The sequence below is a fragment of the Colletotrichum fructicola genome (assembly GCF_000319635.2).
Source record: "Colletotrichum fructicola Nara gc5 chromosome Unknown KSG_Nara_v1_contig02, whole genome shotgun sequence".
Lineage (NCBI taxonomy): Eukaryota > Fungi > Ascomycota > Sordariomycetes > Glomerellales > Glomerellaceae > Colletotrichum > Colletotrichum fructicola.
Window position 1 is genome coordinate 1,311,536 of NW_027094052.1, and position 16,930 is coordinate 1,328,465.

Here is a 16,930-nt window from a genome sequence, read left to right on the forward strand (position 1 = left end):
CAGCACATAGGGCATTCTTCAGATGTGCGACTCAAATCACCAAGACTCCGATCCAACTCCAGGCGAGAATTTAGGAAATTGGTGTTTCTGCAAGGACTGCAAAGTCTTGAAGATTCAACTGCTGGCCTCAGTGGGCCCCAGTCAAGACGTTGAGTCAAGATACGTCCCCAGCTGTTGTCTGGTATGTTTCGCCACATGTCATCAAGTTTTGTTGTGCGCTTTGAATGTAAGCTTTGGATTCAATGCCAGAGCCCGGTCGAAGAATCATGTAGACTTACCGGCTACATCCAGTCAGGCTACTTCTCATCCATTGATCGAGATTGACTTACATTCTGAGTGCACATTGTCGTCGTCAGTAACTTCAAAAGCACCAAAACTTCCTCAACCGATCTTTACTCACGTACTAGCCCGATTCAGTCAGAAAAGCTCAGATTTGACTGGTATGTTCAATGTGACTCACTTGTTCAGAACGCGGCGCGACCGCCTGGTCGGTTGCAATGTTCAAGTTAGGGTCCGGTCGTTGCTCGGCTATCGTCTCCATATCAGAATCGAAGTAGTACGAACCATTATTCGAGCCTATGTTACGAATATCTCTAAGCTCTTCGACAAGCTCAAGGGCAGTCGCACGGCCTGTGAACTTGGTGGGCTGCCCAGCCATGCGGCGATCTTTATCGATCCCGATAAGAAGCCACGAAGACACGAGCTCCACCAATCTCCAAAGAGCGCTGTTCTGCTTGACGTCGTTCTTGATCCGTTCGATCAGCGATCCCACAACGGGATGAAGTATTGGGCCTCTTCGACTTTCTATCCAGAACCTATATGTCTTCGAAGCTGTGAGGTCTTCGTAGAATTGATCAAGTCCAGCCTTCCCGTAAAGCAGCCAGGTAGTGAACTCGAGGAAAACGCAACCCAAACTCCATACGTCGTACTTGCGGGAAATTGTCGTAGTATTAACGGCGAAATTCACCATTTCAGGCGGTTCGTACATGGTGGTTCCATGTTTGGTGGTTGTCCCTTCTCGAAGGTCGGTGTAGTCTTGGTGGAGTTTTGCGAGCCCAACGTCAGCAACCACCAGAGTTCCCCAATATGATCCGTTTCGAGACTCATGGAAGTGAAGAATGTTCAGGGGTTTGATGTCTCCATGTCGGATGCCTTTTTCACTTGATCCGTGAAGCTTTCCAATAGCCTTCGAAATTCCGTACATCTGCGCAATGGCCCATGCAACCAACCCCCTGCTGAGTTTGGTTCGATCTTTCCCCCAAAAGTCCTGGAGGCTACCTCCTTTAGCCCACGGAAAGACGAAACATTTCTGATTTCCTTTCTTGTACACGGCAATGGCTTGAATCAGGTGGTCGTCGTTCAGACTCCTCATCACCTCGAGTGTTTCCATCTCTTTTCGGTAGAACTTCTTCACGTCCACTGCAGGCGTAGAAGTCAGAAGTTTCACAGCAACCTCAACATACGGCTTTGCATTTTTGTCTGTCTGAGAACTTGTAAGTTCATGCACTAATCGCCAAGAGGGCCCACATTTACCTTATCGAAAGTCAGGAAGTCCGTGTATTCGATTTGCAAGCCGAGTCTGCGGACTGCGCCAAAGCCACCTTTATGTGGATGCTTGTCTTGGAGATCGACGAATGGAAGTGAACAGTGATGGTCGAACTTGTACTCGAATTGATCCTTTCGAAAGGTAGGCGCTAAGAAGATCCACTGACGTTGAAAGAAGGTCTCTATAGTCGCATCGGACAAGTCATCGAAAAGATTCAGAGACTGTCCATTCGGATTTTTCGGCTTTCCGTCTAACCCTACGCTGCAGATTCCGTTACCATTCTCGCCGTTCAATCCAATCGGTAGGTCTGCATCTGTGAAGCCATGCGATTGGAAGAGTTCCAAGTTCCCCGGAACGGCTTCTGAGCGGACAAGTGTCAAGAAAACCTTGTTTGCTTTGTTCATGACATAGTTGGTCAATTTCTTGAGGTCACTGTGAGTGATGGCGGGTATTTTCGCTCTCAATGTTGACTCAACATGCTTTCTTTGAACCAGGGTATGCACCCTGCTTTCAGGCAAGAAGGGGTCGCAGTGGTCCTTGGGGGGTTTGCCAAACTTTGGTGGGTTTTCCAGCTGCTGATTGATGGAACGCCAGGAAACCTGATTTGCCATGGCGATGTGATACGATAGAACTTTCAGACTTGCTCAGAAAGGGCCAAAAACATCCACGATGAGCTTTCATAATTTGGTATCGACGATTGGCATGATGTATTTATTTAATCTTACAGTCCCAAGCTGTTTACCGAAGCTGGGAAAGCGAACCATGCGGCGTCCACAGAAGTGGGGGGGCCGGCTCGCAATTCCACTTAACAGGCGAGCGAGGTGCATATGAGGCAACAACTGCTGACTATCTAGACCTCGGCGGTTCTCTCGGCGCTCAGCTGAGCCTGTATGCACGTAAGCATACGTGCAGAGTGTGCGCATGGAGAAAAGATGGAAGTGAGGAAAGGGAATTCTGTCCTTCGCCGCCCTCAGTGACCGCCTTGCTAGGTAAGCGCCTCTTCTCCGGGCATATATTGATCAATACCTTACCTATTTCACGGCCATGAAATAGACGATGTGCGTTGCATAGATATGCGAGTGAAAGGTGATAGGCACAGCTGCTTTCTATCCCATCTGAGACTGATGGAGAGCCTTGAGGCGACGTGACCGTCGGCAAAGACCCAATGGTCCGATCTCATGGCTATGATACATTCACACTTCACACCAAAATTTCTCCATGGGTGATCAGGCGTCATGGTAAAGTACGAATCGAATTTCAGAGATTAAAGGCCTCAAAAGCAAAGCTTTTTCGCATACCAGTCAGCCCACTTTAGGGTGTTGCGTAGCACCAAAGCTCTATCAATGTGTAATTAGAGCCATTACGGTTTCTAACCATGGCCAAAGGAACAGCCCACAGGAATAGGGGTACCACCAAAGCCTCCAGTATGAAAGCCGACAAAGCTGAAGACAAGATCAGCGGCTGAGCAAATTTGGAACTTGATGCTCGACTCTCACTTGCGCTAACAAACGACCGTGGCCTCGGGTTGGTTCAGTGGTAGCGGTTTCATAGATATTATGTAGACATCATTCCGCAGTTCCAAGCTTTCCATCTGAAAACCTTTGCTTTTGCAAAATGTTTGAAGGTTTGCAACGAGATGTTGGGGCTTCTTAATGGAACTTGACTGAATGCGACGCTCAATGGTACATGTGGTGTCCATCTCAATGACGTTGATTTGAAAAGCAGAAAGATAACAGCAGAGGGCAATTTTGTGTGAATGAAAATTTGGTTGAGAACAGGACAGAAATCAAAGCTTGACAGAATGTGCCTTATATCGCTCCCGCGAGGGGAGCGGCTGTGTGCCCAAGTCAGCCTTCGGAGAACGTGCCATTATCTCGTAGGATAGCGCAGCTCAGTGGAGGCGCCTGGTTGCCTGGACTCCGCCCCCATCTCACTCTGCAGCATTGGGATGCACTTCGCCACCCACACTTTCGTGATAAACGTCATCTGCCACCCCTCCAGCCGCCCATCCCTACCTATATGTAGGTCTCCAAGCCCCATTCTCAAGACACCTACACCCATCAAAACGGAATCAGGCTGTGATACCCTCCACCTCAGCAATGCTTTGCCTCGACCAGGCAACCCCCTCGTGGGGGTTGCATTCAAAAACTGCACATCAAGGACTGTACATCCCACAGCCTGCCCATTTGATCACAGACTGACACTTCCAATCCAGAGGTTGTGAGACAATTAACACCAGGCTGACAAATGGAAAATCTGAAGACAGTCACCCCATCGCACGACCATGTCCCTCATGACATGATAGGGTGTATGTGCCAAGGGAAACCCTAGCCAGTAATATCGCTTTCCTCGAATCTGCGGAGCGTACTGCCACCGAACGCAGGCGTCTGCCACAAAAGGACTTTGCACATGGGGCAGCCCATTCTTTTGTCATCAACGCTGCAGGATTGCTTTTCGTTGAATGAAGAAAATATCGCAGAAGCACCGCTGCCAAAATTGTGATGGAGAAAGGGCACCGCCGATGGGAACCATCACCGCAGCCTTGTGTGACTGGGTCTTATCACGCGCCTATGGACTCTGTGCCTCCGCAAGATTGGAAGGTCGACCTGCATCTTTCGATGAGCAGCACCTCCTGAAAGTCATGAATACGGCTGAGATGGCCTGCTGCTCTTCGTCAGGCTCGTTCTTTTAAAAGCATGTCCCGATCTTCCTAGACTGGCAGCCTTGCTACATACCTTTGTAAGCCTCTAGCTGTGGTATTATACTTGATTCCTCTTCCTATCTTGCGTTTGAAGGTGACAAGTTGTCTACATTAGTATGAGAACGTCACATTACAGCCCTCCTGTTCCCTTCTTGAGATAGCACTCCAACAACAATCAGAACATTTTGCAGCAGGTCCAAACAGCAGCACCAACACGAATGGATCCTCAAGAAGTCTCACGGCGCCTTAGCGCACAAACAAGTCGGTCTACCACTGGGTCAAATGCAAGTTCGATCAGATTGCGCAGCCCGACTGGAATAAAATTAAGAGAGAAAGTGTTACCAAAAACCGCTAATCCCTATGCCTTTCATCTCCCAAGGTTCCTACCAGAATGCGACTTGAACACCATATTGACAATCGAGACTGTGAAAGAGGTAATGGAGATGGTTTATACAAACAGCAAGCTTGAAAAAGAGCTATTCGATCCTGAACAACAAATATGGGGAGCACATCGTGATTTGAAGCGCCTCAAGATACTCGCCACTCTTATACTCATTGAGGAACCCACTTACATTATCAACTTCGTAGATAATGATATTTGGGATGACAAATTACCCTTGGATCCAGGCAGTCATCCAATGCTCTTCGACGGTTGGTTAGATGGACACATCGAAAGTTTCTGCCACCGGCAGTACTGGGTACTTGCACCTGTCCTGGACTTTACTACAACGAAACACCGCGTATTCGATGAGAGATTTCCTATGCCGTTTGAAGAGGTTCTGGATTGGTCGCAGGCGAAAGGAGGCGCAAACGGGCTTGTGTTGAAGGTCAAAATACATGAGAAATACCAAAGATGGGCACCACTTTCGGTAAGGAATCCTCGAATCTGGAGAGTTCATGTTAATTGACATTTTCACGCACAGAAACCCCACTCATCTTACGCCATTAAACGTTTTGATAAAAGCCAAAGAGATCACTTTCTCAACGAGAAAGAGGCATTACTGCGGTTTAGCCTACCGGAGGACAGGCACAATAATCTTATTCGACTACTTTTTTCCTACGACATAGGATCGCACATGTTCATGATATTTCCGGGGGCGAACTGGGATCTGGAAGGGTTTTGGAAGGACAACAGGAACAACCCGGCTTCGTCAGAAGAACTAATCTGGCTCATCCATCAATGTCTAGGGATTGCCGATGGACTATGCAAGGTCCATGACTACGGCGGTCGTCATGGGGACATCAAATCCAGAAACTTGCTCTTTTTTGCGGACCCGCAAAATCGTCCTGGTCGACTTGTCGTTGCGGACTTCACGTTGATGCGATTTCACTCTCCCGACTCTGACGTCACCAAAGCTTCGAAAGTCGACAAAACTACAACCTATCGTCCTCCTGAGGCAGATGGTCTATATAGTACCGTTGCAAGTCCTAAATTTGATATCTGGACATTGGGATGCGTCTATTTGGAGTTCGTCACATGGCATCTTCTCGGTGGCGACGCTATCACCGAGGGTTCTTTTCAAGCGGAAGACGGTGAAACATACGAGAGCTTCAGTACTGCAAGGCAAAGTGATGATGATGGGCTTGCGCACCGCGAGGACAAGTTCTTCAACCAGTTTGCGACGAACGCCGCTAAGGTCAAAGCCTCGGTCGAAACAGTGAGTTGAGACTAACTCATTCATCAATTAATTGCTTCCGCACTTGAACTAAGAAGTTGTAGTGGATACATTGTCTGCGTGGCCACCCGAATACATCTCCAGCTCTGAGAGGTCTTCTGGATTTAGTTAAGGATCATATGCTTGTGGTTGTTCCTGACGATCGATGTGGCATGCATATGGTGAAGGAAACGCTTAATATTATTTTCAACCAGTGCTGCAAGCATGCTGAATATGCCGAGCCTGATTCGGAAAGATCTACCAAAGGGGCAGTTATTGCCCCGCGTTGGACGGAGAAGAGCAAAACCTACAGCAGGGTTGCCGTGGGAGCAATGTCGACAAGTCCTGAGCCGAGGGACAGTGGATCAAAACTTGACCTGGAGACCATCAACCAGGCTTTCAGTGACGCCATCCCGTTTCCTCAAAACCAGCCTACTCACCAACAAGTAGGGGTGTCGAATGGGCTTCTTTCTCCTCCAGTCATGGGGTCTGCATTAGGAAGGAATACGCCCAGCCTGCGCAGTCTGAGAACCGTTTCTTCTGAGGCATCCCGCGCATCGCTACCCAGAGATGGCTCTAACGTCAAATGTATACCACTCGAACAACTACCGAAGCTAGTGCAGAACAACGCGATTCCAACCTCAAGTCATTCTACTGGGGGTGAGGGAACGGAGCAGAATGACGCTGGCTTCATTGTCAACATCAACGACACACAAAGACTTGACAATCAGAAGGCAGGTCAAAGGGCAAAACCAAGGCAGAACCTGGGTGAAGAGTGCAATAGAAAGAGCCAAATAGACGGAAGGAAATCGTACGATGCTATAGAAAAGCTGCCGAGCTGGAGAAAACGACTGGTTTCCCCCGTTAGAAGACGGTACCAGACGTTGAAGGATAGAGTGCATGCGACGTTTCAAAGGATATCTGATAGCTAGTCATGTAATGAGATTTGCTAGCCGAGCAGTATTCCCTATAGCTTTAATCGTCGCGCACTCAGTACTTCTATTTGATGATAGATGATAACAATAGACGACAATAATACAGGCGATTAGGAGCAACGATAAAAGTGAGAACAATGGCGACGACGACGACGACGACGACGACAAAGACAGCAACAACAATAGCAACGAGAAAAGTGAGCACATAAGATATTTCGTCGCTTTAGTATATTAAAAAAGGAGGAGTTCTCAGTAGGATGTACGAATTATTTGCGTGTGTAGTGGACACTACCCGGATAGCCAGCTGACACTGCCTAACTAACTGCTAAACTGCATAATAGAGCGCATAGAAAGTGTTGCAAATAGCAGTCTCCAATAATTTTGCCCGGTGACAAAGCCCCTGTCAAGCAATCGCGACAACCGCACGCAGTGTGTGTGTGCGTGCGACACTTTTACGGCAAAACTAGTTTCAATGCAAGAGAGGTGAATATCGTGAGAGACAAGGTAGGACATAGAGCCTAGCTCGGTGGGAGACATTATTCGCGAAGGTCATGTGAAAGAGGCTAAGCTGCGCCGCACGATGTTCCCGTCGTCCGGCTACGGCGCTTGGAGGAGCAGAGTAGGTCACGAGGCCGCCAAGCTGGGTTAATTGTATTGGCATGTGAAGACTTGCGCAAAAATGTTGAGGCTCGTGGTGGAAATACTCTCATGTGGTTCCATTGATCCCGAATCAGAGAAGTACTGTAAGAAACTGAATTGATGAGAGATGTTGCGGAAGAAAAAGTTGATCATCTGAAGTCGCTGGGCTTGCTGATGGAAAAGATAAGATTAGATCTTGACATGGAAAAATTCATGTGAAAAACAGTGCGATTCGCTCTGTGATGTTGCACAGTGCCTCATTCCCCCGCCTCTTTGTTTCCCCAGAATTGCCCTCTGACCGAGGTTCGTCTCCTCCTTACGGCATCTAGCTTCCCTGGAAAGGCCCGTAGCTCCCCTGAGGTCTCACTCGCTGCTCCCGTCGCGGGGCAGCTTTTCGGCAAGACATTGGGCGAACCGGCGCGAACCCCTGCCCAGTGCCCGCTCATAGCTCTCTCGATCGTGCCACCGTCCACTTATTTCTTCTTCCCGTCGCCCACCCACCCCGCCTCTGTTCTCGACACAGCAGACCATGGAATCTCCCTCCAGCTAGAGCGCAAACGTCTCCAGTTTCCGCATTCTTGATCAGATACAGCGTCCTTCTCGCTGCCTCGCATCCCCCGACCATCCTCCTCGAACGCACCAGTGACGACGACCCGCCATGAGGACCTCAATCTCCTCCGCGGCGCGCGCATCGCGAGCCCTCAATGCGACGAGGCCGGCATCTGCGCTGTCCTTCAGCTCCCGCAGTAGATCTCACATCTACGCGCCCGCCGCGCGCATTCACACAACCTCCCCGAGACCTCAGGGTGCTGAGGGCGCAGTCGCCTCTCTCCGCCAGGTCTTCGGTCGTCAAAAGCCAGAAACCCCCGCCTCCGAAGCTTCAGAGTCTCCCAAGACCTCTGCCTCCTCCGAAACCACCGCCTCCTCCGACCCCGACCTCCTCGAGCCCTACGAACCCCTCACAACGTCCTCCACCCTAGCCGACCTCCACCGCTCCGTCCGCACATACCTCCGCAACGCCAACACCCTCACGACAGCAATCCGCCGCGAGCGCAGCCGCATCGCGCAGCGATGGACCTACGAGCTCATCTCCGACGACCTCATGCAGATCCAACGCCCCTTCGACTACGACAACAAGCCCAGGCTCCTCAGCGCAATCTACCTGCGCGACCGCTGCCCCTGCCCGCAGTGCGTCAGCCCCTCCTCCGGCAACAAGTCCTTCTCCTCCGCCGAGATCCCCGAGGCCCTCAAGTTCGACACCGTCACTCAACACCCCGACGGCTCCCTCCACATCACCTGGCAGCACGACATCCCCCGCGCCGCCGCCGCAAACCACGTCTCCGTCTTCCCCGCCGCCGGCCCGCAGAGCATGTCCCGCATCGCCACCGAGCACTCCCTCCCCTTCGCCCCCACGCGCGTCTACTTCACCAAGGACCCCGTCAAGGGCCTCCTCTGGGACAACGCCATCCTCGCCCCGCGCCTGCGCACCATCCCCTACGCCGACTGGATGGCCGGCGGCGACGCCTTCCGCGCCGGCGCCCAGGAACTCGCCGCCACGGGCCTCGTCTTCCTCACCGGCGTGCCGCACTCGGAAACCGCCGTCGCGGACATCGGCCTCACCTTCGGCGCCCTCAAGGAGACCTTCTACGGCCGCACCTGGGACGTCATCTCCAAGCCCGACGCCGAGAACGTCGCCTACACCTCCTCCTACCTCGGCCTGCACTCCGACATGCTCTACCTCGAGTCCCCGCCCCGCATCCAGCTGCTGCACTGCCTCGAGAACTCGTGCTCCGGCGGCGAGTCCATCTTCAGCGACGCCTTCTTCGCCGCCCGCGAGATGCGCAAGCGCCAAGCCACGCAGCTCAAGGCCCTCGGCGAGGTCAAGGTCCCCTACCACTACTCCAAGAACGGCTTCTTCTACCGCCAGGAGCGCCCCGTGTTCAAGTGGGCCGATGATGAGAAGCACGTCCAGGACGTCTGGTGGTCCCCGCCCTTCCAGGCGCCCTTCCACATCCCCAAGAACAACAAGGAGCGCGCACGCTTCCGCGAGTGGCACAGCGGCGCGCGCATGTTCCAGAAGATCCTCGAGGACGAGGCGCACATGTTCCAGCGCAAGCTCCAACCCGGCGAGTGCGTCCTGTTCGACAACCAGAGGGTGCTGCACGGGCGCCGCGAGTTCGACGCCGGGAGTGGCCGTCGCTGGTTGAAGGGCACGTACGTCGCCAACGAGGATTTCCTGAGCACGTTGAACAAGTTGCATGAGTTTCGCTATGCAGAGAGCCGAACGTAGTTGCATACTAAGAGCATATCACGATATATCCAGATACCATATTTAAGTAGACTAACGACAGATGGCATTCTGTCTCTTGCATGTTAAAACACTCCCAATTGAAGAGAAGCTACTTTTGACTACCCGATGATACCAACGCCACGCCTTGAGCTTGGAGCTCTGATGCCTTGATAAATAACGTCCCTTGATCCCTTTCATGAATGATAACCCGAAAAACGAACACTCAATGCACTGCCATCCCCTAAGCTTCCCACTTCTTGGCCTCGACGCCCTCAGGGGGCTGCGTCTCAACGGTGCGGTCCTTGACGTCGTTCCAGTCGGTGCTCAGAGCGGTGCCGTTGCTCTCGGTGAAGCTCTTCATCATAGCGCGCTGCTGCTCCGGGGTCGCGCCCTTGTACAGGCTCTTGAAGAACAGGTTGATATCCTTCTCGTCATCATCGTCCTTCTCGTCAGCCAGTACCGTGTCCCAGTTCTTGGCGCCGGACTTGGATGAGGTCGGGTAGGATGGGGCCGCAGCGGGAGCAGGAGCGGGCTCGACAGGCTTCGCAGGAGCGGCAGGGGCCGGCGTTGTGGTTGTGGTGTTCACATCGGAGGGGTCGGCTTTGAGCTTGGGCCACTTAAGGACGGCAGTTTTCTTCAGCTGGAACTCGACCTTGACAGACTTGACGCTGTGCTTGCTGCCGGCGGGGTCGATAGGGCCGTAGAGAGGGATGGTGTACCAAGGTTCGTGGCCTGGGATGTGGCTCATACGAATCTGCGAGACGTTAGTTCTCGTTTGGATGCGGATGCTCGAGTGTCTGCTTACCTCCTTCTCTCCATACTCAACCTTGAACTCGTCCTTAGGGACATTCTTGACATAGACGGACGCCATGACATCGGTGTTGGTTTGGTAGAAGTCCGTACGCACGTCAGTCTGGACGGCAGGCTTTCTGACCGACTCGGCCGCAGCGGCCTTGATCTCGTCCTTATCCTCCTGCGAGGCCTTTGTGTCCGCAGCCTTGTCAGTCTTGGCGATCGCAGCCGCCGCCTCCTCCTTCTCAAAGTCATCAATCGAAACGTTAGGCGCGAAAGAGGCCGTCACCTTCCTCCTCTCATCGTCCGCAGGGAGCTTGTCCATCTGCCCCAGAATCTGCATACGCAACGCAACCGCCGCATTAAGGCCGGCAGGCGCCGTATCCGCGAGGTAGCTGTTCCCCTGGGCCAACTTCTTCTGCTCTATAGCCGTTCTGTAATCCAAGATGGTCTGCTTTGTGGCAGTGGAGAAGCCTCTCTCGTCGGTCTCGGGCTTCCTAAGGGCCGGGTCGGACAGCGAGACGCCGGCTTGCTCGGCCATGCGCTGCACCCACATCGCGCAGGCGTCGGCATCGGCGAGGCGGCCGAGGCGCATGTAGGCAACGGCACGGCGGTGTTGAGCATCGCGCATGAGGTCGCGCTTGCCTCGAGCGGCAGCAGCGGCGTAGGAGAAGTCTGCGTCGCGGAGGGCGCGGGCGAAGTCGCCTTTGCCAATGTGGGCCTTGGATCGGGCGGCAAGCCATAGAGGGGAGCGGGAGGTCTTGAGGGCGTCTGTGAGTTTGGTGATGGCGAGGTCGTAGTCGCGCTTTTCGAGGGCGGCCATGCCCGCGCTGGCGGCTGTGCTTCCAGACATGCTTGGCGGGGTTCGGGTTGGTTGCTTCGTGGATGCGGATGTGGATGGATGATGTGTAGTGGGGAAAGAATCAGAGATTGAAAGCGGTTCGTGGTAAATTTAAGTGCCTACAACTCCCTTGATAAACGGCAGAAATTGTGCACAAAGAAGGATCAATGGAAGGGTGGTAAAGCAAACGGGTACGGGCCCAATGGGGTGCTGGATGAAGCAAACGGTGAGGTTGCCTTGCGGAGGGGTCAGACTGTTCTGGAAGCTGTGGTGGGGCCGACTGTGCGATTCTGCCGGCAAGCTTGGGCCACCCCGCATTCTGGGCTGCGACCGCCTTTTTCTGACCGAGACCGTTGGTGGCTTGCTCACCGAAGCCGTTGCCCCTCACCGACTGCTCCTTCAATGAATCGCGACCTCGATTAGTAGCTACTGTGACAGCACAACTCATTGCTGCAAAGCTTCCAACAAAATCAGCCTCATTGCATAGCAAGCAACAAATCGCTATTCATGAACTTCGTTCATCAAAATCCTACGTCGTCATATATCTCATTAAGATTAAAAATACTCTAAGATAGGTATGCTTGAAATGGCAATATGCTTTATGCCCTTACTCCTTGCCGCTGATGCCAGGCGTGATCTTCTCGTCGGGATACTTGCGCGCAAACATGCCGAGCGCTTTGATGGAGAAGCTAAACTTGTAGTTAGGGTAGATGATGGTGCAGCTCTTGTTGAAGACACCCTCCATGGACTCTTGCAGCCACTCGCCGTTGGCCTGCTGACGATCCATGAGGAATTGGATGCCCTTACGAAGGGGCTCGATATTGGGATACTCGGCCTCCATGAGTCCGATCAAGGCCCAGGCGGTCTGCACAACCAGAGAGCCGCTGGGGTGCTCGTGGTACTCCGAGGTCTCGCAGGCCTAGTCATGTTAGTTGACAATTCTGATTCACACGGAGGTGGACTCCTTACCTTGTAGCTCTCGGACCATCCGCCATCTTCTCTCTGCTTCGAGACAAGGAAGTCGCAGCCCCTCCTCGATACCTTACTCGTCTCATAGATATCGCCCACACTAGCCAGACTCTCCAGCGCAAACATGCCGGCATACGTGAAGCAGATACCCCAGCTGCCGTACCATGAACCGTCGAACTTCTGGTGGGAACGAATCCAGTTGACGGCACGATGGATGAAGACTCTAATGTCCTCCTTGCGGTAATCGGGCCAGTACTTCTGGAAGAGCGACAGAGCAGTGACGCAAGCAGTCGTGCACTCGGGGTAATCGTACTCGATCATGATACGGCCGAAAACCTCGGCGGCGTTGAGCATCTCCATGTACTCACCGCCACGGCGCTGCTCGTACGAGCCCACACCGCCCGTCTCGTTCTGGTATACCAGGATGCAGTCAATCGCGTCAAAGATGCGCTGGTCATCCAGAAGCTGGGGAAAGCCCTCGGTCTTCTGCAGCATGATAACAGATTTCAGCGCCTCTGAGATACAGTCGCTCACGGCGTAGCCCTGCTCGCGGTTGCTGAAGGGCCAACCGCCCTTGCGCTGCTGACGGTAGCACTTGTCCGAGTCCTTGCAGTTCTCGCGGATCTGCTGACGGTCAAGGAAGCCGAGTGCCTTCTCCAGCATGGGGCGCCACCTCGCCTCCTTCTCGAGACCCGCGGCGACAACGCCCTGGATCATAAATGCGGTGTCCCAGCATTGCACACCGTTGGTGCCGTTGCCAAGCATACCCTCGGCGTTAACCCAGAGAGAGTCCTCGAGTCTTTCGGTGTGTCGGCGAACAGTGTAAGCACCGGGGCCGTCACGGATATAGCAGACGACATGGTTCATGGGGCCGTTGACAGGCGCCAGGCCGAGGTAGTCGGTGTTGGCGTCCTCCATGTCGACCAAGTCGCTGGTCCACGCCTCGGCCCGCTCCTTGATGTAGTTGGTGCGCAGGTAGGGGTTCCAGACCTTGACCAGGAGCCAGTTGACGGTGTTGAGGAGCCAGGACTTGGGGTGGTAGTTATCCACGGGAGCGATGTCGTTTCGGTGAGTCTTCCAGTTGATGGCCGCCCAGGGCTCCACAAACAGCTCCTTCTTGAGAGAGCGGATGACGTCCGTCTCCTCAACACTCCAGCGACGAGAGTAGATGTACGACATGGGCAGGAAGACCTGACGGATGTGGACCCACCACCTCCAGGGGTGAATGGGCACCCAGTTGGGCAACAGCCAGATCTCAGGGGGTACGGGGTTGACAATCTCCCAGTCGACGACGCCGAGGACGGCAAGCCACCACTTGGACCAGTGAGGCCCTTGGGTTGCGCCCCCGAGCTCGTGGAGTCTCGCTCTAGCCTTCACCATCACGGGCTCCTCCGCGTCAACTCCAAGCAGGCGCAAAGTGGTGTAGTTCAGCGAAGTACCAAACACGGTGCTGATGCCTTCGGTGTGAAGACCCCATCCGCCCAGCTCAGGGTGTGCGCGCGCAAAGAGGTAGTTCTTGATCTCGGTCGCCTTTGCTGAGGAGATGGGCGACTTGGTGACGTAGAGCGCAATGACGGTACTCGGGAGGAGGAACATGGGGCCACCGTATTCACAACCCCAGTCGCCGAAGGGCAGTTGGAGCTTTTCGACGTATTCAAGACCATTGAGGGTAGCTTCGAGGGGATTCTTGGGTTCGGGAAGGATAGGGAGGTCCTATACAAGTACAACAGGTTAGTGGTGCACTCGGCGCATGTCGCGTGAGGGGCTCTACTGACTGTGGGAAGACCCAAGAAGTACTTGTCGGCGGCGGTCTGGGGCCACTCTTTGGAGGCATCGTCGTCCTCGAGATACTTCCAGATATGGCGACCGTCCTCGTCCTTCATGCGCCACTTGGTGCGATCCGTCTTGGCCTCGATGCGGGGTCTCTTGGGCCATTCTTGCTCTGCGATGGCCTCCGCGACACGCTTGCGGGACTGGATTGGCTTGAGGCTGTTGCCGTTGCTCGAGGCCACAGAGGGCGCTTTCTTCTCGACGACCATTTTGGCGGTGATTCGAACCTCTGGGAAGGCAGTGTGAAGGTCCGAGGGTCGAGAGAAAGGTGTCGTGAGCACCGAAGGGGGGCGGAAGGCGAGAGGCACCTTGGTGACGGTGGGCGTTCATGCACTTATTAAACGGCGGCCCAGTCAGCACACAGAGCGCAGTCCCCTGCGTGTCTCTCTGAGGCGGTGTCCAGAAAAAAAGTGACCAGACGATAAGATGCATGTGCTCGGCGATAACCCACCACATCCTCGTATGACACCCCTGCTCCAATCATGATTTAATCAGCACAGGGGGCACCAACCAAAGCGCTCAGGGGTCTTCCCCCATTGGATCATTGGGAAAGCAGGTCAGCACTCAATCAACCGCTTTTAGGGGGACACCAAGGCAATATCCAATTCAAAAAAAAATCGATCTGTTCGTCTCTGCAATTGACTTTTGATCATGTACAGCGCCAATTTGCCGATCATGGACACCTGCAACTCCAAGCTAACGTAAACGGATACGCTTAAGCGTTTTTGACAGGTGCCATGTTGCGGGCGGCACCAGGGGGCTCTTTGGGATAAGCTCCAGCGGCCTCGGGTGCCTGAAGCCTCTGTGGGCACGAACCAGCCCACGGTCCCGTCCAGTGTCGTTTTTTTTGTTTCGTCGGGGCGATCTGCCGGTTGACTTCACACCACCAGGGAAGGAAGCCACCGATGCTCAGGCCCTTCGGTGTGCGGTGCCTTCCTTCTGTGACGGTGAGGGTGCCGGTGGGCGTCATCCCATTGGCCAATGGCTGAAGAGGTGGGGCGGGTTTCGTGCTCTTTCAGCTGCGATGGTCCAGTGTCCTCCCCGCCATTTTGGGGAATTCGTATCATGATGCACCAACATCCATGACGGTCTGGCGTCCGCCTCCAAAGTTGCGGGAGGTTCGTCGAGGTACTGCTCAAGTCAGGCAGTCTTCGTTGACCAAATGGACAATGCTACACTCCACATGACTGGTCGCCGTGGCCAACTAACCCGACAGCCTGCTCACCAGTCCAGCCCCATCGTCGACATACCAGATCCAGACCCAGACAACAATGTTGTCGGCATAGCCATCGCAAAGCTGCAGGAGATACTTGTCTCGGTCTACCAATCACTCGAGAACAAGGAAGTCCTCCGTGTACCCTACAAAACCCGTCCTGGGTCTAGAAGGTCTAGAAGGAACCCTCCTAGCGCAGCCCGCGCAACCCGCTCTCGATCCGCGCCATCCGTCCTCCAATTCCCTGGTCGGACTGAGAACGAGAGCATCAAGTTTAGTAAGCACATGTTGATATATGATATTGGGTTCTCCAGCTGACGAAGCTACCAGCTCAAGTGCTTAAGATCATCCACCTCTCCCACAGCTCCCTCCTGTCTGGCAATCCGGTCACCAAGAGGTCCGTACTTAGCAAGACTCCTTTCCCTCGAGGCCTATTTGCTAAAGGCAGGAGAGCGTAGGAATTTGTTCTATCAATGTCCCGATCTCTTCAAGACTCAGGCCATTATCGATGGCCTGGTCGACGACATTAGCTACACCCTTGGAATAGGGCGGGATGACCTGAATATTGTCAGTGTCCCTCCTCCTCATACCTAATAAACGTCTTACCCCCTCTCAGGTTGCCAGCGCCAAAGGACTCTTAGCGGGACCGATTATTCTACATATGAGAGACTTATCTAGTATCAGCGCATCTGCAAGCGATACTGTAAGACTCATCCTCGGCATGGGACCTAATCCATCTAATGCAAGCCAGGGGGTTACAATCCCGACGACGAGAAACATCTCGAGAATTGATTTCCAGCATGCTGAGTGGGTGCTAGTAATCGAGAAAGACGCAAGTTCATACGAGATTCCTGGTCAAGAGGGCATGCTGACCATCGTAGGCCACCTTCCGTACTCTGGCTGCTGCACGCTACTAGGACACGTCATCTGCTGGGCAAGGTATTCTCATTACGGTATGTTGGCTCTGACACGTGGTCTTTGATGCCATCCTAACATCACTTACAGGGGAAGGGTGTTCCCGATCTACAGACGAAGCAATTCCTTCACCTACTTCATTCGGCCAAGCCAGAACTCCCCATCTACGGCCTCGTGGACTTCGACCCATACGGCGTGAACATCATGCGCTGTTACAGCCATGGATCCAGAGGCCATGCTCATGAAGTCGGAGTCACTGTACCAAGTATGCAGTGGCTTGGGATCAAGAGCGGTGATCTAGTTGGCCGCCAAGATCTGGAGGACGACGATGCCCATGCGGAAGTCCTCGACCTTACCGTTTTCAGGCGACAACAATCTGAAAGCAACTTCGAGGCAACCGATGTACTCAAAGAAAGAGACCGAAAAATTGCGAAAACCTTGCTGAGAAACATACCCGACGACTTGGACGAGTACAACATCCAGTGCCGAAGGGAGCTGCAGATCATGCTATTTTTGAACGTCAAGGCAGAGATACAAGCGGTGGATGACGCCGGTGACATTTCGAACTGGCTGGATGCACATATTAGGAGAGTGTGATTTCGGC

General features: G+C 53.5%; 6 protein-coding genes across 6 annotated transcripts; 3 read left to right on the top strand and 3 right to left on the bottom strand.

The window, feature by feature from the left end:
• Nucleotides 1–154: 154 nt before the first annotated feature.
• CRK39 (putative cysteine-rich receptor-like protein kinase 39) lies at nt 155–2,157 on the bottom strand (the record flags this gene model as incomplete). The annotated part of the gene is made up of 5 exons (XM_066151077.1): nt 155–218; nt 279–299; nt 372–403; nt 461–1,483; nt 1,534–2,157. The coding sequence occupies 5 exons, from the start codon at nt 2,155–2,157 to the stop codon at nt 155–157; spliced, it is 1,764 nt and encodes a 587-aa protein (XP_066009428.1).
• A 2,728-nt stretch (nt 2,158–4,885) lies between these two features.
• lsk1-0 (CTD kinase subunit alpha) lies at nt 4,886–6,446 on the top strand (the record flags this gene model as incomplete). Its single annotated transcript, XM_032020625.1, has 4 exons — nt 4,886–5,116; nt 5,171–5,905; nt 5,968–6,348; nt 6,417–6,446. 4 exons carry the CDS (start codon nt 4,886–4,888, stop codon nt 6,444–6,446), a joined length of 1,377 nt encoding a protein of 458 aa, XP_031882255.1.
• A 1,688-nt stretch (nt 6,447–8,134) lies between these two features.
• BODG (Gamma-butyrobetaine dioxygenase) lies at nt 8,135–9,766 on the top strand (the record flags this gene model as incomplete). Its single annotated transcript, XM_032020626.1, has 1 exon — nt 8,135–9,766. One exon carries the CDS (start codon nt 8,135–8,137, stop codon nt 9,764–9,766), a length of 1,632 nt encoding a protein of 543 aa, XP_031882258.1.
• Nucleotides 9,767–10,007: 241 nt separating this feature from the next.
• On the bottom strand, nt 10,008–11,411 carry CGGC5_v003104 (Protein SGT1-like protein; the record flags this gene model as incomplete). Its single annotated transcript, XM_032020627.1, has 2 exons — nt 10,008–10,520; nt 10,572–11,411. 2 exons carry the CDS (start codon nt 11,409–11,411, stop codon nt 10,008–10,010), a joined length of 1,353 nt encoding a protein of 450 aa, XP_031882271.1.
• A 595-nt stretch (nt 11,412–12,006) lies between these two features.
• Nucleotides 12,007–14,407, bottom strand: ERG7-0 (Lanosterol synthase; the record flags this gene model as incomplete). The annotated part of the gene is made up of 3 exons (XM_032020629.1): nt 12,007–12,318; nt 12,369–14,081; nt 14,144–14,407. 3 exons carry the CDS (start codon nt 14,405–14,407, stop codon nt 12,007–12,009), a joined length of 2,289 nt encoding a protein of 762 aa, XP_031882143.1.
• Nucleotides 14,408–15,360: 953 nt separating this feature from the next.
• rec12 (Meiotic recombination protein rec12) lies at nt 15,361–16,923 on the top strand (the record flags this gene model as incomplete). Its single annotated transcript, XM_066151078.1, has 7 exons — nt 15,361–15,688; nt 15,742–15,808; nt 15,870–15,978; nt 16,028–16,114; nt 16,163–16,288; nt 16,329–16,364; nt 16,417–16,923. 7 exons carry the CDS (start codon nt 15,361–15,363, stop codon nt 16,921–16,923), a joined length of 1,260 nt encoding a protein of 419 aa, XP_066009429.1.
• Between the last annotated feature and the right edge of the window lie 7 nt (nt 16,924–16,930).